Genomic DNA, 21,493 nt, shown 5'->3' on the forward strand with positions numbered 1-21,493 from the left:
GGAGGGACGAAGAGATGCCCTTTCTTTTTTCTCACCACACCACCTCAGAGCAGTTTATTTCAATACAAACTGAGGATTTTCCTCCTCCTTTTCATCTTCAAAGAGCAGCACATCGTGCTACACTCTGAAACAAAACTAGACTTTCCGAAAGCCCCCAGCACACCACACACCGCAGCCCATCCAGGGCTTTCGTATGAAGCCAGCAGCCAGTGGATAAGCAATACAAAAAGGCTGAGTGTCAAAAGCAGCATGTGGAGGATTCAGCAAGCAGCCCTCCTTAGTGCCAATAGGAGCCTGGCTACTAAGCCTTCACACCTCTTTAAAGATGTTCCCTCTGTCTTTAATAGACATTTGCACAAATCTACTCCGAAGCTGAGACCAAGCAGGCAAAAGTTTTAGCTGGGGGAAAAATGTCTTAGCAGTTACAAAGCTGGCCCTTTTCCAGAACGGAGAGCATCTGGCCACCAGCTGTGTTTAGAGGACAGCAGGCGTAAGGAATAGATTGGGGGAAAATCTGAGAAATAAGCAGACAGTGCTGAAATTTGTCGTGAAAAGAATACCAGCCTTCCTCTAATGTGCAAAACCTTTGCCCTCCTACATTCCCCATCCTTTTCTCTTCCCAGCTCTCAAGCCAATTATTGGAAAATCGCCCATTCAGGAGAACACAGATACCCTTTCTGGGCTTGGGAAGGGATACAGCAGGGCTCTAGAGTAAAAAAACTGGGAAGTGTGGAAACTGGCAGCATGTGAGGCGAAGTGAAAATGTAAGGAAATTCTGGAAACTAAGGGAGGACCTTGTAGAGAGGCAGAAGGAAAGATGTGCAGTGAGGCAGGGGCAGGATGCCTGTAAGTCCTCAAATATTACAGCAGTGGATTAGTATAAAAAAGACAGATGGAAAGGAACTGAAACAGCCCTTCACTCATTATAGGCTGGAAAGTTACAATTTTAAAAAAAAAAAGAAAATCACAAGTTTTTCTAGGGATGATGTATTTTTTTCCATTTCACCTAGATTGCAGGCAATATTTTCCCTCAAAATTTGTAAATTCTTGCAACTCATACAAAGACTAAAGAAACAGAAGGCTTTTTATTTTCTAAGATAATAACACCATCTCTCTAAAAAATGCTAATAAAATGCTCTGCTGGAAGGAGCCTTATCTGATAGGGATGGTATTCATGGGCACCCATTGAAACTCTCACTGCTTTTTAGATTAAATTGACAACAGAGCCCTTCCCCCCCAGCCCCAGATTAATGGAATGAAGAATCCATGCATGAAGCCACATATAATAAAGCTTGGGAGATTATGAAGCAGGCTAGAAGACAGGATCAGAATTGCAATTGATCTTGATGAAGTGGGGAAATTGCCCCAATTAAAGCAGAATAAATTTAATAAAGACAAGTTGAAAGTGTTATACTTTGGAAGGTGTAGTAAACAAATGCACAAAAAAAAATGGGAACTCCTGGGAAAGCAGCAGTGAATCACCCAGGAATTGTAACGGAAGACAGACTAGATCAAAGTCAGCCATGGGATGTTCTTGTAGAAAATATTCCGGGATATATTTTCTGATACCCTGTACATAAACCTCAGGAGACAGTTACTCTGCTTTGCTTGTTACTGTATAAAACCCCTGCTGGAGTACTGCATTTTGGGGAAACAGGGGAATGACAGCAAAAATCAGAGACCTAGAAAATACTAGCAAAGGGACTAGGAAAGACTTATACTTGTGAAGAAAGTAGGGTAGTTCCTCTCATACGCAGAATAATCTTGTAAGAAGATCTTGTAAGATCGTCTGTTCTTCCTGTCACTCAGGGCTTGAAGGAGAAGTGGCTTGATTTGCAGTAAAGAAATTCCAAAGAGTCTCTCAGGAAAACTTTCCGATTATGAGGCTAGTGAAGATCATGGATCTCTGTCACCGGACGTTTCAAGAGCCTGCAAGCTGCAACATCGTCTGCTGTGGTTCAGCCAGACCTCACCCAGCCTCATGGCAGGAGAGGTGGACTAAAATCGCAGTTTTCAAACTCTGGTCTGTGGATCCACAAAGGTCTGCTGACTACTTCCAGGAGAAATGAATGCCAGGGTTACACAGGGGCTGGCTCTTCTGCTGGCAAAAGTGATGGGAGTCACAGGTCAAAAAAGAATGGAAAGTCATGATTTTTTTTTTAAGGTTCCTTTCAGCTATACATCTATGTCTTTGGGATTACCAATGTTTTGAAAGGCAAAAGTTATTCCCTCATAAATCAATAGCTGCAATCCTTTCCTGTAACAGCTTTGAACGATAGGTTCTTGGAGCTTGTTCTCTCCTACCATTTGCTAGAGACCAGCAAAGCAGATCTCGCGCCAGCAGTGGGTGCCACACCTTCTGTCGTGCTCAGCCACCCAGATTCACAAGCCCCCGAAGGAGCAAGGGGACACACACGTGCGGGGGCCGACGCAGCCCTGCTGGCAGACTTGCGCAGTGTGTGTTTGGAGGCAGCTGCGCTCTGTCGCTAGAGCCTTTAGCTCGCGTTTGCCTTGGAGTGCCCAAACATGATGACCACTCAGTTCATGTACAGCCATCAAAGGACATACTAAGCCCTTTATCTCTGAAAGAAAACCAGTAAATGTTACCACAGATACTCTCAACTCATCAGAATAACGACTAGCACAGAGTTATCAGTGTTTCCTTCCTAATGAGTCCCAGGCAGGTTCCTACAAATGCTCAGAAGACATCACCTTCCAGGGGCAGCCTGTGCACACAGGACTCCACATCCCCTTACACCAAAGCACAGTTAGTGTTTGAGCTAGAAACAGGGGCACAACACCTGTGGCTACCATTATTGCATCAGGCACCAGACTGCCTATCCACAGGTATACCTGTGGGCATGTTTCCCAGATAAAGCTATTTTGCCTATGGATATATGCGTATGCAACTCCTGGTGCCTTCGTTGGGCACTATGCAGGTACCCAAGGGAAGAATTTTAATACCATGACTATTGTTTGAAAAACTTTGCTATTTTAAACCATGTAGCTTCGGGGTGAGGTCTGCTCCTATCTATTTATCACTGGCATGGAAGGATGGGTTTCCATGGATGAGGAGGAACACCAAACGACAACAAGCACCCCTGCGTGTTGCTGTTGCATCAACCATGTCTCGCTTCTCTAAGATCACAACATTCACACAGAAGTTGCAATTACCTAAATGTTCCAGACAACATCTTGTGCGAACATCTACTAAGCAGAAAAAAAAAGTCTGACATGCTGTGTCTCTGCGACATTAGTGGCAGTTCAGGCATTTTTGTAATTTGTTGCAGAAACTGTAGAGGCTTTAAAAGACCAAGCACACAGGAGGATTTACACCTCAGAGTCATAAACCAGCTTCCTACCATGTTGATAACTAAAGCCAAAACTGTGTTCTCTGAGCATGCCAAAAGCTATCAACATGAGAGCACCCGACGTAGATACTTCAACAAAAGAACAAGAGGCTAACATGCACTGTCAAAATAAAACTTCTAAAGTCTATGAACTGGGCACAGTTTCTGAACAGCATGCTAGAAAATAAATATATTAATGCCACTTTGCCATGGAGAAGGCAACATTTTTGCCTACTTCTTGCTGGGGTTTTTAGAGACAGAGCATCAGGAATGTTGTGGCATGTAGCAGATTTGTCTTGCTAACAATATGCAAAATAAACAAAGCTTTGACATTAAATCACACCCCCCATGCCACCCCACCCAAACCCTGCATTGTAGATAACCTATACATTCTCAGGATACAGTGAGAAATCATTCTATAGTACATATTTAATTATAATTTTTAAAAGTCTAACTCGGACACAATCTCTGGCCAGTAGCAAAGTATCGACACATTACTGAAGTAAAGATCTGTTATTATCCCTTCACTGTAACAAACAGAAATCAGCATCTTGAGAAGGGTCTCCAGGGGTATCATATCACAACCAATTGCACCAAATTAAAAAATATGCTAATCTCACAAATGAAGTTTGACAAGAAGTAACATTGCATTTGTCTTGGCGAAACGAAGCACGAACGTAACATTTCACAGGTACAGTTACCATGCAAATGCATGTTGAGTTTGTTTTTGTTTTTAACCCCGAATCACGAGTAGCATGCAGTTCTCCTGCCTCCCTCCAACTACTGTATTAGAGATAGTCTGGGTAATATACCTCTTTGGTGTAACCATAGCCTGTCAGGCAAGATTATACCACCCTAGGAAAGAATACAAGCAAAACTTGATCATATGTATGTTTACACAATGTACATTTTACCATTTAAAAAAACAAAACATGTTACATAGATTCTCAAACACAGCTCTGTCGAAAATGAAATTTTAAGCTTAAGAAATAGTTTTTAAACTACAAGGCCACCCCATTATTTTTTATGAACAATTTAAAAAGTTCCCACCCCTAAAAATCTGCCAGTATACTTCTTCAGCTGTAACAGTCTTACCCACTCTCTAATACAGTTGATCTTTGCTCGACAGCAATAACAGTTCTTACATTTCTTAAATGCACGAGATAACGGACTCCAGGATAGATATAGTTCTTACATGTGTAACACTGGAACAAAACCACCTTAAATGATTAATCGGTCAATTGGGTATTCCCTGGCACCACTGCTCAGGCAGGGGCTTCTGCTGTTCACTAATGTGAGTTCCGGCTTTTGTTGGCATCGAGCTCCACGACCACATGTGTGCGTTCAGAATTTGAGTAAAACAGCAACTCACTGGATACTCTTGTAGCCCGTTTGCTCAAAAACATGGAGGAGCTTTGTTTTCTGTATTCCCTCATCCAAATGGGGCTGCAGCCCCAGCGCAGCACCTTTGGCCAACACAGAACCATCTGGATGCGAAGTAGAATTTTTTAATATTTTGTTTTTGTAGTCGTTTAAGCAACTGCAACAGGTTTAAGCAACTGCAACAGCAGACTTAACTTGCAGGGTCTTTATTAGAGGGTTACCGTCTTCCTCAGCTTTATACAATGGAGCCCTTTGAAGAAGACAAATGAATTGACTGAATCCTTGTGGCCAACGTCCTCTGTAAGTCCTGTAGTACATTTTGACCAGATGTTTCTCCGTTCTTGTCATACAACAGCTGTTTGAAAGCTTCGTTTTCAATGAGGACCATCATATTTTTTAGAAAGTAGCCTTCACAATAGGAAGATAGTTCCGTGACTCCGAGAAACTACAAGAAGTGAAATTAGAGAAAGATAACCATTCTGATAAAACCCACTCAACAAATACAGTGCATAAGAGCTGCACACAAACAAATACACAAACTAAGCCTTTGAGACAGGCACAGTAACACTAACAGATATATATGTGGGAGGGGAAGGAGTTAATCAAACAGTATTTTACACTGATGATTCTGGTCACAATTCCATGTTATAAGGCCATGGCTGTTAAGGAAACAAACTTCAGGGCTGAAGCTTTGCTCCCTTGGAAATTAGTGGGAGTTTTACCACAGAGTTCACTAGACCCATGATTTCATGCTAGAAGTTACACCCTAAAACTATAGGTTTGGGACAACTTACTACAGACCAAGTTTAATGAACGCCATCCTTAGCAAGGATGGGACACATGACCTGTCATGCAAAGTTTCATGCTTCAAGGAATCTTTGTAGGAGAAATGGAGGTTTGCAGAGCATGTGGTTTGGGGCTGTCAGTATCCCCTTACACTGAACCACGTCGGGATAATAGGCGGGGATACTGTAATGTGTGAGGAAACCTTAACTGTGTGAGCAAAAATGTATGAGCAAACCTTAAATGACCCATACTGGCCATTTGATGGGTGACCTGTACCTGTCATCACCCATGGCTAGATGCTGTGGTCATACAAGGAGTCTAGCCATGATATTCCACTATAGGTGTAATTATAAGCCATGCAAGTGTAGAAAGCGGTGCTCAGCCCATTCTCCTGCCCAGGTAAGCTCCTGCTGGGTCCAAGCTCTGACTAAAGTGGGAACCTTTGGCTGTGAGGTGCAGCCTGAAGGGCCAGAACTGCTGGGGCATTGCATAGCTTTGGGTCCAGACTGAAACAGCTACACAGCAGTGTTGCCCACCACCACCTTAACATCACGTTTGGAATTAAGGATGGAAATTGCTAAAAAGATAAATAAATAAAAAAAAATAAGAAAAAAACCAAAACAGATTAGGGCTAGGTAGGATCTGTCTTCCCAAAGAAAATGAATGAGTTTAACTTAATTTCAAACCATGCAAGTTTTCATCAAATTATAAGTGCATTATTTTGCACCTGTATGTGAGAGCATATGTGTGAATCTGTATTCTTCTCTGAAACCCCATTCATCCCTATTCATTATTTCAATATATTTACGATGTTGAGGAAATAACGTACTTTTCTTTTTCAGATTTGTTCTGAGGCCCGGATTGCAATCTGTGCAAGTGCTGAGTATTTTAGGCATGTATTTGAAACTGCAAATGATTTTGTTGGGAGTTTGGAGGCATTCATGTAAAGCACAACTGGTATCTAGTGGTAACTAATCAATCACCATTACAAATCCAATTTGCCCAGTTACTTCATTTCTTTCTGGAAGTAAAGAACAGTGACAAAGGCTTTGAAAAATGAAACCCTTAAAGTGATACTAATCAAATGACTGCCTTTGTAGATGTTGCAATTTTAAGAATGGAAACCCCATAGGGATGCCACAGATGATTTTAATACTCTCAATTCAGCTTTTAAATTTTAAAGGTGACCAAATCCACATTGTCTCACCTTCCTACCAGCACTTCACCTCTTTAACACAGGGTCTCAATCTCTTGTTCCTACAGCTCCTTTTACACAGCTTACCACCTTGCTAAACACTGTTCTACAACCTAGGCCCCCACCACAGCACCCACAGATAGCTTTCCAAATCTCTGCTCACTTCTTGCTATGCTTCCACCAAATCATATCTTTCTCTCAGTCATGACAAAGACTGTGATCTGTGTGTGTCTGGGCCAACCTGCTCGCACATCCCCATCTGGAAAAGCAGGTCTCAGCATCGCCTCAGTTCCTGCAGATGCAGCTGAGCTTGCAAAGTAGCAAGGACTAGAAATGGTACCTACAACAGGAGCAAGTTATTCAAAACCTACTCCTGGCTGACGCGGTGGTTCCTGGCTTCAGTGCCTGCTCACCTTATTCCCATCCCCACTGCGGTCTAACATGAGCTTCTTCCACACTTCAGAGAGCAACACGGAAAGGCAGACAGTTGGCTGGCACGCTGCGCTCGAACTGCCTGTGAGCTCCCCTAGCTCATCAGGACCATCTGGCCTCTTCCGCCACATACCATTATCTCGTGTTCACATAACAAACAAATGAAGCTACAGTGTGACGGAAGCACTCTGGGCAGAACGATCTGTGCTCAGATTAATCACCTGCACATCACACAGACTGGGAGCAAAAAGATGGAACGTCTTCTCTGCTCTGCAGACAGTGTAATAGAGAGGTATCTGAACTAGTTTTAAATGTGCTAGTTCAGATCCTGGAAACCTTCTAGCTATAGCAGTATGAAACTTAGCCCTGGTAATTTACTGGAAGCAGGGTAAATTAGCCCATGCAGAGCTCTAGTGTGATGTGGCTTAACTAACTCCAGAAGTCAAGATTTCATTCACAACTATCTCTGCAATGCACTATCCATGTCAGTGCAAACATGACCCTGGCCATAAAAGCCTCCCAAGTACACCGTTTCCACTGAGAAACAGGCACAGAAAACTTGCAGGCTGGGGCCCTTGCAGGCAAACAAGCAGCTGAATTTAGCCACTGGATTTGTTCAGTCCCAGCATCGGCAGCGTACAAGTTCCTCAGACAGGTTTAAAGCTCAGTGTAAGAACATTCTTCAATCAGGATGTAAATAACAGCCACATCTCACAATTCGAAAAAAACATGTGATTTTGAAACAAAATTATTCGTTTTACTTTTAGTAACAGTAATACAAATTGGGAAGTTCCCACATAAGCTAGAAGATAAATCAAATATTTTTCAAAAGATCCCTGCACTGCTGATTTTTTTTTCCTATTACAATAAAGAGATCTGCAGATATACCTCATTTCTTACTCATTTTATAGGTGGAACTTTATGCTATTTCAAGCATTGATTGCGTGTTATCTGTACACCAAGACCTAACATTACTACTCTCTGTAGGAAATACCTGATGATGAGAATGAAGGTCAGATCTGCAGGGGTTTGGAGCAATCTGCAGGATTACCCTGTTCAATCAAACTTCCATGTCACGCTGCACTATTTTATCTTTCATATAGACCATGTAAGTTATAGAAAAAAAATCATCCAAGGAATGCTTTAAAAATATTTCATTGCAACTATTTGTGTATCATTTCCATCTTCCAAGTGAAAGTCTAACTACTAAGCACACAAGAGGAGGAGAAAAACTGAAACTAATCAATGTGGCAACCACCTCCATCAATGAGTGAAAATAGGTTTTCTAGGTCAAAAAATGACATGCTTTTATGCCTAATGACTTAGGCCCCCTTATAAGCCAAGTAAATAATTTGATTCCGATAAGAAGCTGCGAATCTCTCCTCTCCAAGACATAAAATTCTCATTACCATCCTTGCACAGCTCGGAGACGTTGCACTTTGACAACGTGGCATTTTTATATATTGACAAGCTGTCACCAGCATTGAGTGTATCACCCCAGTGGGCTTCAGGCAGGAGGAAACAGGAAATTGTAAAGGGAAAATGCAGCTTGGAAGGTGAAAGAGGTGTCTTATTCAGTTAGGTGACTCCTCTTGAATAACTCAGCAGTTTGGTTTGCCATGGTAAGGGATACGTCTGCCACATGGTGGTACGCTCAAATTGAGTTTGAAGCACTTAGAGAAGGGGGTGAGCAGTTGCCACAGATGCTCTTACACTACATGATCTGGGACTGTCACTATACTAGGTACCTATTAGCCACTCAGTCCCAGTAAATAACAAATCTTAAATAAATAACAAACTATCACTACTTATCATAAAACTGACTTACGGGTATGACGACAGACACATAACATGCAAGCATATGCGGTTATTTTTACCTTGGCATGATTATAAATATCCACGCAGTTTTCTGTATTAATGCTTTTTGCGCAAATGATCTCACAGTGTCGTTGTAAAGCTTCAAGCTGGAAAAATTTAGCAGCAGAGAGAAGCTAAAAAAAAAAAAAGGCAAGGAAAAAAATAGTCAAAACTGCTGAGTGATACAGAATCAGAGCTTGCTTCTTTACTGTTTCATTCTATTTTTTTCTCTGCCCCTGCTTCAGTTGCCATGAAAGTACTGACAAACAGTCAGAATGAGAAGGTTGCTTGCTTGCTTCAACCCTTGCAGTCCCCTCTAGATCACGCTGTGGGAAGCTGTACAGAGAGAGACCACCACAGGCTGCTCAGGCCCACGTGCTGACTTTGGGATGGGTTGGGGGAGAGAGAAAAAGGAAATGGCAGTTTGGAGAATCTTTGGTCACTTAGCAAACATGACCCTGCAAGGAGGGATCTGCAATTACATTCCAGGAAAAAAATGTTCTGGTTCAACCGTTCCCCAAGCTCTGGCTGAAACAGAGCACCTGGGCTGGATGTGGGGATGTCAGAAGGGCCAGGACCAAGGGTGTAGAGGAATTCAAACCAGATGATGATAACCACCCTAGGCAGTGTTAAAAATCTAGAGAGGCAATAAACCTCAAATCCGTCACCTCAGCAGGCTCAAGGAAATGGAGTCAGATCTCCATACACTCCTTGCTCTAGCTCGCAAGCAGCGGTAAGGTCATGTCTAGGCCACGGGCACTGGAACACTGTCTGGCTCCACGTTACTCCAAGGAGTGGGTGCACAGCAGGATATGATGCAAACGTGGGAACCAGCTTGGTGCGAGGCACTGCCCAGTAACACTCATGTTAGCGTCATGTGTCTGTGTCGCTGCACTACCACGGCTCTTGTGCCATCAGGACTCAAGCTGACCTCCTTCTTTGGCCCTGCATCCACCCTATGGATATACTACCTGGACTGGCACTGCCTTGGGACCTCTGCATGCCAACTGTACGCTGTGAGCATGACCTGAGCCTGTAGGGTGAAAATGGCTTAAATTTTGAGTTCTCCAACTGATTTCAGTAGTGCTAGGATTTCCTCTATTGCCCCCTTTCTGTCCTTTTACAGCTGGGAAAATGAATTTCATTTTCTGTCTTTCCATGATAGGTCATCGCCTTTGGCTCTTTGCTATGGCTTAGGAAGCAGGTTGGGGTTCTTCATCGCTTGACACCTTGCTCTAACCAGCCAGGTCTCTCAGGCCAAGCTGTTCGGTTGTTTAGGCATTTATACAGCCCTTATCACCTAGGACTGCATGACAAAAAGCTATCCTGTGAATCCCAAAAGGGATCTCATGCCACTAGGTAGGAGCGCTGGGGAACAAAACCCTGAAACTTCCATGACATTATTCTGACTTCTCCTATGCAGTCCGCTCAAGCTCTGCTTTAATCCCATAAATAAATCCAAGTGCTGGAAATCTGCAGTGCTGATGTGATAGCAGCCAGCTGGCCCCAATTATGAATTGCAGCAAAGATTTCTGTGGAGTATTTCTGGTGCTTCTTGTTATCGTATTTGTAATAAGGCAAGTTGCTAAATGCAGTTTTCAAAGATAAAGCCAAATCCTATTCCAGCTGCCTCTGTGGCTCAAACAGTCACGTGCTGGTTTGTAATTACTTTAAACTGTGAGGAACCGTGGCCAGATCTGTTATCAACAGATCAATCAATCAGTCATACATTCTTGAGTCACAGAAGTTTTGAGATGTCGCAAAAGTAGAGCAAGCAGCCAGCTGAACTGCAGCACAGGCTTTTTAACAGCCTAGGTGATAACACACGCATGCCTATAAAGCCGTTGCACTGCCTAGTCTGAGACTCCTCATTTCAGAAAGGGTTAGAAATTCAGGAGCTTCTTTCAAAACCACGAGTGAAATAGAGAATCAGTGACCTTTTCCTTCAAAGCTCAGAATGTCAATGTGGGTATGCTTAGTTAAAAATCCACCACCTGCATTGGAGAGGGATAATTTCAGTCCTGACTAGTTCCATCCTATGGCTGCCAGCAGGGTTGGTACAGTTGTCCCTGTACCCATCAGAATTGATTCACCCTGGCCACTCCTATCCCAAAGAAGAGTCACTCCCAGTTTCTGGTTAGCAGTACTTTGGTAAAAGCCAAGCCTCGCATGGGTACCCCAGACAGTAGTGTCATAGGGACACACTACTGTAGGCAACAACAAAACATCATGGTGGCAGACTATAATCTGTATACTGATGATTACCAGCTGTTTAAGTAGCTCTGATTTTAGTATTTACTGTCCTGTATTCTTTTTGGCTGCCATAATTTGGTGATCGTCAACAGGAAAACTCCCTGAATGACTATCAAGAATTTGCTCAAATATCTCTTAGTTCTATATAGTTGGAGTTGTTAGGCCGATCATAGCTGGCAGTGACAGCACACAGTATTTGGAAGAGGATGACTTAACATTCATACAGGTTGTGGATGTGTAGCTATACTGAAGGCTCAGTCAGCTCCAGTTGGCTTGGTTTGGCTTTTGCAAATGGGCACAACAGCACTGGATGGTTTACATCCAGTGAGAAAGGGGCAAAGAATTCTCTGTATCTCAGGGAGCAGCTTAAAGTTTTATTCAGAAAATTTGACAGTCACATGCTTGAAATTGAATGGAACTGTGACTCCAGTGGGATTTCTCCCATGGTTAAAGCCAGGTACGTGCCCAAGAATTCTCCCAAGTGAGGAACCAAACTGGATGCTTTTATGCTGCTGAGATAAGTCTGAAGATGTAAGCCTGAGCTGCTAATAAACCAAATGTACGAGTGTGGCAGGGAGAAGCTGACCGGCCCAGCTGGAGCAGAGCACCTCACCTATCAGGCTGAGAGAGAGAGAGGATGGTATACTATGCTGCCAGGAGTTGCTTTCAGATTTTGGTAACACCAGCTTTGCATTTTCTTGAAAGAGCCTCTCAAAGCATCTAACTAGATATTTTTATTTCAGATACTTTTTTTGCTTGATGCTCGTAATTTTTGTGCTCTTTCTTCTCTGACAGTCAACTTCATACTGGCAAAAGCTACCATAACGGGTGACCTGCAGAGGAGGAGACTGAGTGTCACCCGCAGGACTGCGGACAGCCTCGGCAGTCCGGGTGATGCACTGCTGGCTCTTACAGGAGTGCTCATCTCTTGCCCAATAGCCACGTGCCCTTGGGTGAACGGTACACAGATCACTTAGCATTGCTCCCACTGCAATTAAGATAAATGTCTCTTACCTCCATAATTTCATTATTTTTAATCAGGAGTGACTCTGCACCTCCATAATAAAGATACTGCATAACCAGCTGTAATAAAACAAAGGGAGTGTTTATAAAAAGCAATCCAAGACATCAGGGAACAGGGGGTGATGTAAAGATTGCAGGCAATACCCGAGGCTCTCCAACATCACCAAGGATTTGTAGATAAAACTGGCCCAAACCTCTTGATTTCAAGATATATTTGGTTACTCTCTCTCTCTGCACGTTCAATGTTTCCTTCTCACAGGCAGTCTAACATCTCAACCCTCACCAGCCACATCGTCTGGACTTTCTGGTGAGCTCCAAACAGTTTGCTGGAAGCTGATTAATTCATTCTGAATTTTCAATGTATTTCCCAGTATGTTCAGTACATTATTGATTCCGGAAAACATAGCATATATAATGGTTATTCCCTTATTCCTTCCCTGGCAATGGCACCACCACCTTCACCCAGCTCTGTGCGAGCATGCATGGATGACGAGAAAGTGTGGGGGAGGCTTTGCACTGTAATACGAGCCAGCTGAGATCCCTCTGCAGTGAGCTTCCAGCAAGCCTAAAGTTACTGCAGGCAGCTGGGAATTATCTGCAGCGGTAACAGTCGATACACGGAACTGTCTGAGCTCCGACTCTAAAATAAAGGGAAGCGTATATAGCATATATATGCTACAGATACAGAAAGCACGCTCTGTATTTTCATGGTAAAAAATTGATTGAACAATACTGCTAAGGAAGGGAATGAACTGTGTCCCTTCCAAGCCTGTCCATTAAATACAGAAACAGCCAACAAGAGAAAAAAGAAACAAGTGCTTTACCTTTGCACTGCTTTGTCTGCATAGCCTGTATAAGTGAAATGCATGCTGTTGTATCTCGTCGGGCATGACATTTCCAATCAATAGCACTCCGCAGCTTAGTGTATGAACGGAGATGAAGTCTGCGCTCATGAAACCACTACTCTGAGCTACGTGTTTATCAAATACATATGTACTAATTCGGACAGGGCATGTATGATGTTGCTATTACATGTTCCATTCAAATTCAATGTAAGAACTGACTTTACCTGAAAGATGGGGTACTTCACGTAGTTGATCTCAATACAAGTACTATCAGATGAGGGCTTGCTAGACAGCAATGCTTTAAACCTAAATAAAAAGGAACAAGATTGAAATACCAGCCCAATTATCTCTGTGAAATAGTATGGCAAAGTGGAAGGACACCATCAGCTCTTGCAAAAACAGTACACTGAAATGAATGGATTTGTCACTGAAAAGCATCAAGATTTAGACACTGACATAAAATAAAGTTCAAACCAAAAGGAAGAAGCCTCTCTTTTAGGAGATTTCAGTTTGAAATTTTTGAAAAATACATATAGTATCACAATATAAAAAAACGTATATGAGAAATGCAGATACATGCATGGAATATGCAGTAATGATGCATATTACAAAACAAAAAATAATCTTTTTTTTTAGGAAGACTTGCAACATTTAAAAACTGCACACCACCTTTTTTGAAGGAGATAAATTTTGGCCTATGTCCATTATGCTGCTTTCAAAAAATGTTTTGGAACAAAATATTAAAACAACTAGATTAAGACTTTTAATGATTCTATGGGTTCAATACAATTGTGTAAGAACAGGCAGGAGAGAAAACTGGATAGGTTGCTGCTCTGTGATTATCAAAACCTGAAATTCAGACATAGGTTTCAGGAAAAACTAACATATTTTGAGTTAATATTTGCAGATTTATGTGAGATATATACATATGTAACAATCTCTTTCTCAAAACCAGATATTCCCATTTGATCAGAAGGCGAAAATGGGAAATGCGCTGTCAGAAACATCTGCCCTTGTACTTCCTCTTTTTGGTAATTCATCTGACCTTCTAGCTGGATGGTAACCTTTTCCATATCATGACTGCATCTTGTTAATTAAAATACGGATAACGACTGATTTGCTTTTAGTAGTGACAAACTCTATTATGAACACAATTTAGTAGGTTTAAAGCTATTGGAGTTTGGAAGATGTTTGTACCTCTACCAATATGCTCTAAACCAAAATACCCATTTCTTAATTGAAGGCAGGGTCAGATACTGCAGTTGCTTTATGCAAATCTCTTCACTCTGTGCTGTGGGTTGGCAGCACGTCTAGCATCAACTCCCACATTGCTCAAACTACCCAAACTCGGTGGCTTGTCCTTGCCACATCTTGAAAGAAGCCCTTACGGAAGGCCAGCTAAATTTCTTTAAAAGCACACCTTTAATTACAAAGCTGTGTACAAGTAAGGTTTGTGAGCAACTTCACAGTTGGGTTGAGCTGGGTAACCTACGTCCAGCCTTCTGATAACAGGGAACAGACCATAAATACTGTCTTTGGATAAAGTACGATACATTTCGTAGTTATTTAATTTTATTTTTAAAATGTCAAATGCTGTCAATGAATTGTGTGATAGTAGTTTGTTTTTCCTGGAGACTGCCTACACTGATGCAAGGCAGGATTTAGCCACTCATGGGATAAATGATTATTAAGATTCAAAATATTAGAACTCCTCTACGATTAAGAGCTGGATGCAGCAATGAGCTCCATGCACATGTGCCTCGGTGGAAGGAAGTCAGATGCATAGCCAGAAGAATGGATCATTTACTGAGTGGGAATCTAGTGATGGGAGCACTTGTTAAACACTCTGCAGATTGACCAGAAACAAGCTGTTGAGATTTTCTGCTTAGGAAAAACTTCAAGATCGAGCCATTAGCCCTCAAAGAATCTTAACAGCAGCAACAAAAGCAAAACCACAACACCAAATTCTATTTTTGTTAAAAACCAGAAACGTCTCTGTATTTTACCTTGGCGATGCAGTAAATAGCAACACTCTATGTGCATAAAATGGTCTTCCTTCCACCAGAAATGTAACATCTGACATCTCTTTGTTGTTAAGAAAATGGGGATCTAGAATCACAAAAAGAAGAAAAAAAAAGCCAATAATTTTAGTTTTGAAGAGGTCATGAACGCACAGAATATTTTCCTGTTTTGACAAAAGAAGACAATAGCGTAGAAGGATATTGCTTTCAACGAGTAAAGCCCATAAAGCTATTTTGGACAGCCTGAGACAGAAGCCCCCCAGACAGCCACGTGGAGTTCAGACGAAGGGAATTCAAAGCTTTGAAGTCCGTGACGACCTTTGCTGAGATGACAGCCAGCCGTCCCCGCCGTGCGGAGCTGGCACAGCCTCCCAGCTCTGCTACCCGAAGCAAACTGCAGCTGAACGGATGCTGGAGGGCCCTGCGCACATTTATACACCCCTCTCCCTGTGTGGGGAAGTCTTCGTGCCAAGAGGAAGAAGGTCCTGGAAAATCGCTTGGGTCTTCTCTCGGTCACATTAAAACAACCTGGGCTCTGTCAGCAGGGCTGGGAGGGCTGTGCTGCCACGGCATCACCCGCAGCCAGCCACGGCGGTTTGAGACGCGGACAGACGTTTGGCTCCGGGCCCCAGGCTCAGATCCCAGCCTAATTAGCAACACAGACAAATCTTTGCAGATTTACGGTCCCACTCTAACACACCTGATGACCCTCCTGAGTTCAGCATTTCAGGTCAGGCTGCGTTTGGGGCCCTTCCTTTCTCTAGTTCTGCCTTTGAAATTCAGGTTTTTCTCTAACTCGTGCCCCCTCAAGCACCTGGCCAGCGATGCAGACTTCCCACAGCTCTTCTTGGAGAACCAAGGAGTATCTTCAAGTCATGCTTACCTAGGCGAGAGGTCTGCTTGCGCTTAATTTCAACGAGCTTTGGAATAGGGTAGGGTCCATAGCAATGAGTGAAAATGACGGAGAGTTGCTGGCTGATCACTTCATTCTAAGCAAAAGAAAACAAATATATGCAATGTAAGCTTAGTATGCAAGGTAAGATCAGTATGCAAAGGAGATGTTATGTTGTTCTGAAGAGTTGCCTGTTTTGAAGCTGAAGAATGTGATCACTGAAGCTTTATTAAAAATCAGAGCTTAGGATTATCAGTAGATGTTAGAAACTGCAATTCTCATTTACTTGACTGCTATGTCTCCTGTAGGAATCACTTAAAATGTTAATTAGTCCTCTCCTTGAACCAGAGGTCATCTTTTCCTAACAAACTCCATAGCCCCTGTTCCCCCCGTAGAAACAAAGCTCCTTTACAATAGCGATTTCATTTCATTTGCAGACTTATTGTACTGGAAAATGACTTTTTGTCGCTCTTTAGAAAATGGTCATCGGTCACGTTTTAGAAAACTAGAGCTATAAAGAGATATAGCTGCACAGCCTGCATGCATTTCTAACATGTCTCACAAACAGACCCTCCCTTACAGAGTGACTGAAGCATCACAGTCTGCCACTGAATCTCTTCATTCAATCCCAAATGTTTCCTTAATGTGCTTCTAGACCGCTGGCATTGGCCTGGGCACCACTATCCTGAGGAAGCCACCAAACCTTCACAAAACCAGGTCTGGTCCCTGGCCTTAACCCATTTCTGCCCAGACTCCAGGGGCAAGGCACCCGGCAGGATGCTTTCCTAAGCGCCTAAGCAACTTGAGTATTCGTACGCCTAAGCTGCAAGGATAGTGAAGTGGATTTAGTGCATAACTACCTAAGTCACAGCCAAAAGCAGGATTTAAAATCTTTGGCAAATTTTATCCCACACTTTGCTGATAAATGGAGCAGGTCTAGCCAAGTTCAATGGCGCCACATGGCTAATTCATGACTGTGTCTTTTAACTACCCTGTTGGTTGGCGATTCCCTTCCACACCAGGAAACTGTGAAAAGGCGAGGCACTTAGATATGAGAGGGTCCAAGGCCAAGGAAATAAGCAGGTGAGGGACAAAAAAAATCTTAATATAAAAATATCTCCAGGCTTATAGAGCAGAAATTGAAGCTTTCCTTTCTCTGAGCACATTTCAGGTCAGTTCTAACAGCGGTGCTCCTTAAATCCCACAAGGGACGAGGAGGAGCGGCAGAGATCCTGTAATGACTCCCCTTACTGCATCTAATCAAATGGGGTGGGAAAGGGTAGAGCTGCGCCCTCACAGGCACAGGCTGATGTCAAAGGAAATTACATGTGCTCGCCTGCAGGCAGGAGTTGGCTCCTATTACTACATCAGATGTAGCATTGAAAGAAATGCTAAGATAAGAGAAATACTGATACTAAGAGACACCATTCAGCACGGCGCGGGGACCAGCCCTCGGAGAGGGGCTCACCGCTGTGGCTCTGAGACAAGGAGGATGTCTCGCACCGGGAGCATCTCTCTGTTCAGCATCTTCCAGCCAGAGCTCTGCAAAGCACTTCACAAAGGGAGTGAATCACAGAGCGTAGAGAAAAGGAAGATTTAAAGCCAGATTTAAAGAAGGAAGTGACTCAGCCACCGGGAGGGCTGGCAGGGAGAGCTCTAGACAGACAGGGCAGAAAGAGCAATTGCTTCTCTGCTCGGAAGGGCTGTGCCGAAGCGCCGCGGCCGATTGAGTCAGCCAGGGAGGAGCACGTCCGGGGGGATGTTGATTACCAGCAGGGCAGCTCCCAGTTGGATCCAGCAGATGCTAAGAAGTCAGTAAATACAGCGGAGGATAGGGATAATTCCGTGGCTCAGAGTGGAGGGAAGCTTCTGGAGAGGAGAGGCGTAATTGGAAGAGCAATGCTCACCTTTACCGCAGTGAATAAAAGCAGAGTACCTGCACTAAAGAGGATAGCTTTAGTGGCTACTGGCAGCTCCCTCCTGAATCTATTGGGGTGCACAGGTCCTGTCTGTCGCTGTGGTTTTCGTGGGTCCATGAACTCACCAGTCCCAGCCACAGCTGTGCCTGGGCAATAGCTTTGTAAAAACACACATATACGTCAATAAATTCCCCTTTCCAGGGGAATGCGCCAATGGAAAGTCCGGGTATCGACCTCCCAGCGCCTCATTAGGAGCCAGAGGTCTCACTCACAGGTCCAAGCCACAGCACCGTGTACTGGGACGTCCAAGTGCACCAAGACCAGGAAAGAACGGGCCAACCAGTCACACAGGTGCAAGAAGGGGATCCCTGCTCATAACTCCAACCAGCATGATGAACGGGTTGCGCATGCGGACAACCCCATAGGAGCCTGTCTACACAGGCGAGGTGCTGCCGGCTCCCTGGGTCACCAATGGGGCAACTGGTGTGCAGATACAAGCCCATTATAAAGCCACCTTGCCACTGACTGCCCACAAGCCTGTGAAAAACCTGGTGTAAACTAAGCTCTAATTAGCTCAAGATGTGATACGTTCACATGAGAGATGCTTAAAAACCCTAAGACACAGAACAGAGATGGGACAAAGAGAAAAGAGACCTTAGGATCGGTTAACAAAGAAAGCAGGGCCATCAGACAGTGTCTCGATGCACTGCAGAGCTTCAGAGCTCCAACGCAGGACACTGCTCTCATTAGGCAGAGAGGAGGTTGGGGACCTTTGGCTTCTATTGATACATTAAATACTTACAAACACATGCCACTGAAAGACAAAAATCTGCTTAGCTAGAAAGCTGAAGCATGTGCTCATTTAGAGTCATCGCTAACAAACAGCAGCAAGTTTTCTCCTCAAGACACAAGGAGAGGAGCGATGAGCTATTACAGCACAGCAAGCTCGCTTCCCACACCACCCCGCATGCAGCCAAGCTCGCAGGGCTGCGGTCCTGAATCTGCTCCCTGCAGAGCCTCTGCTAGCTTTCCCAATAAACCAGGCAGAAAGAGGCAGCAAAGAGGAGAGAGAAAAGGGGTGCATGGCTGGGGAAAAAATTGGCTTTTTTAAGCCAAATCCTGCTCTTGGAGCAGGCTGAGTTGGGCTGCCTGTGAAGTAACTGGAACAACCGCAAGAGTCCATGACCTGGGGCACCAGCACTGCTCTGGCAGAGAGGAGGACATGTCTATTCAACCTTCCCCCTTGCACAGTGCCCGCGCCAGGAAGCTCAGAAGCTTCCCTGGTTACCACGTCCATCCCATTTAAAGAACCAAGCTGGATAATTCTTCCCCATTTATCCTATCACCCTACCAGCTGACTGTGAAAGAACAGCTGTAAGAGCTTGCTGCAGCAGTTGTGGGCGGCAATATTAACAGCGGAGGAGCAAACCCGAGTTTGTTTTCTTGCTACAATCTGATGATGGAAAATATTGTGCCAGGATGTGTGAGGCTGAGATCTGGAGCGAGGCCAGCTTCCTTTCAGACATGGGCGTTCATTCGCAGTCAAAGGGAGCCGATGCGCATCTTCTACTGTGGGAGGGGGAAGAAAGCTTGGCATAGGATATAATAAAAATATTTACCTAGCCATGGGGTAGTTTACAGATAGGCAAGAAAGAACAAGGAACAACAGTGAATCTTCTGAGTGAGACGGTGCTTCCAGCAGAGAGTTGGACGGTGAGCAAGCAACTTTGCTTTGTAGATACAAGAGGTCTCCTGACTTAAAAGCATTCTTCAGCAGAGATCTAAAGGAATTCCCCACTCCTGGTGAATGCACTTGAACTGTGAGGGGAATTCATAAATTCTTTTGAAGCAAAGCTGAAGGTTTTCAAGTTGCTGGAACAGAGACGACTAGTCAATTGATCTGAAAAGAGGTGAAGACCTGGGTGGGGAGTGCGGGTGTATTTTTTCCTGAATGTCCGTCTGATGAAGGTCTGTGGCAGGACTCAGGAAAAGCTCCTCCAGACTTCGGCACATACCTTGGGAGAGCTTGCTCCATTCCAGCTTACCCAGTTCAACCCAGCCTAGCCATTCTGGGATGTGGTCCTACAAGGTACTGGACACAGCTGGGAAATACATAGCCAGTTTTCTCCAGTACCTGTGGAAGATACATGTCATCTTGGTGGCTCTGCTCCAAACTCTCAAGGGGAAAACTTGGGTTGGATTCAGCAGTTAGGCTAAGGTTTTGCTCTTCCCTGACCACACTTTGCTTCAGCTGCCTCTTCTTCATAGGCTCCCCATTCCACCATCACATCTCTTCGGACTGCTCAGTTCTCCTTACTGGCCTATAGATATCCCACCACCTCCACGTGGCTGCCCTCTACAGTGGTAACAAGTTAGGCTGCTTTTCTTTGCCTCTGAAATCCCAAGCAGTACTTTGGGTTTTCCTTCTGTTGGTGTCACCCTCACCAGCTCAGCCCCATTAATACCATTTTTAACCTAAGTGTGCCAGGCCCTCAAATTCCTCTACCACAAAACCCCAAAACCAAAAGCTCACCACATTAGGCAGAAAAGTAACACACCACTTCTTCTGGGCTCGGTGTCTGCCTGTTAATACACATCTCCCCAGCAAGCAGAGAAACTACGTTGCTCAGGGAACAGGGGTGCTGGCAAAGGTATCTTTTCTCTCCCTGGTCCGTCAGGATGCTGGGGGACCCAGCTCTCTGCTTAATGCAGAGTGGCAGAAGCGTGTTTCTAGTCACCCGTTTCACATGCGCTCCCCAGCAGCTGTTCCAGCAGTGGCGGAGTCTCAGGATACCCCAAGCCCATTCGGGACTTATCCATGAACTTCCTTCCACGACATGCTGGGATACCCTTTAATTATTCCTCTGTTTATGCTCCCCTCTTCCCAGAAAAAGCCGATAAAAGAGTGAAGCAACAGAGAGGGCTTTTCGCAGACCCCCAGCCCTGAGCACTGAACTCTATGAGACTTTCTTCGCCGTCTCTCTGAACCTTTTCCATCCTCACCTAGGTGTTTTCACTACGGTCCTCTCGCATAATTCACTTTTGCCAGCCGCCTCAAAACTGATTAAATGCCACTTTAGAGGGTCGCTCCTAGATGATTAAGCAGCATACACATAATTAATATTAGTCAACAGTTGCAAAGGTAGGGAAGCCCCAGAGGTTGGAGATACAGTTAGAGGCAGTGAACTGAGTAACAAACTGGGTTTTGTTAGTGCTGGGCTCAAGTCCTTCCACTGCAAATACAAACGGAAAAGAATTAATCACAGGTAAGGCACAAATGAACCCTTCAGTTAGCTTCTGGGAAAGCTGCCAAGCCTCCCTTTCAAAAGGCTCTTTATATCACAGCTGCGCATTGTATGTAAAAAGCTCAGATCCCCGGGCACAGTCTAATCCCTGGGTGAGAGCCCAGAAAAGGGCAGGTGTCACATCCACGGCATTTATTTATTGTAAATGAAGAAACGGCTCCTGCCTCTGGCAGGGAAACATTTTAGAAGGCAGACAGAGGGTAGGAAAAAAATCAAACCTGTGTTAGTACAA

The 21,493-nt window shown here is 44.1% G+C and overlaps 1 protein-coding gene across 1 annotated transcript in view; it reads right to left on the reverse strand.

Moving 5' to 3' along the window:
* Positions 1-3,765: 3,765 nt before the first annotated feature.
* Positions 3,766-21,493, reverse strand: part of BTBD11 (BTB (POZ) domain containing 11) — a 77,444-nt gene continuing 59,716 nt past the window's right edge. The window contains exons 12-17 of the mRNA XM_009575081.1: positions 16,029-16,134; positions 15,131-15,233; positions 13,349-13,430; positions 12,271-12,339; positions 9,024-9,137; positions 3,766-5,178 (exon numbers count right to left, since the gene is read on the reverse strand). Of these exons, the coding sequence (XP_009573376.1) occupies positions 4,969-5,178; positions 9,024-9,137; positions 12,271-12,339; positions 13,349-13,430; positions 15,131-15,233; positions 16,029-16,134 (684 nt within the window). The 3' untranslated portion in view covers positions 3,766-4,968. The remainder of the gene's footprint in view (positions 5,179-9,023; positions 9,138-12,270; positions 12,340-13,348; positions 13,431-15,130; positions 15,234-16,028; positions 16,135-21,493) is intronic.

The sequence above is a fragment of the Fulmarus glacialis genome, unplaced genomic scaffold, assembly GCF_000690835.1.
Source record: "Fulmarus glacialis isolate BGI_N327 unplaced genomic scaffold, ASM69083v1 scaffold2573, whole genome shotgun sequence".
NCBI lineage: Eukaryota > Metazoa > Chordata > Aves > Procellariiformes > Procellariidae > Fulmarus > Fulmarus glacialis.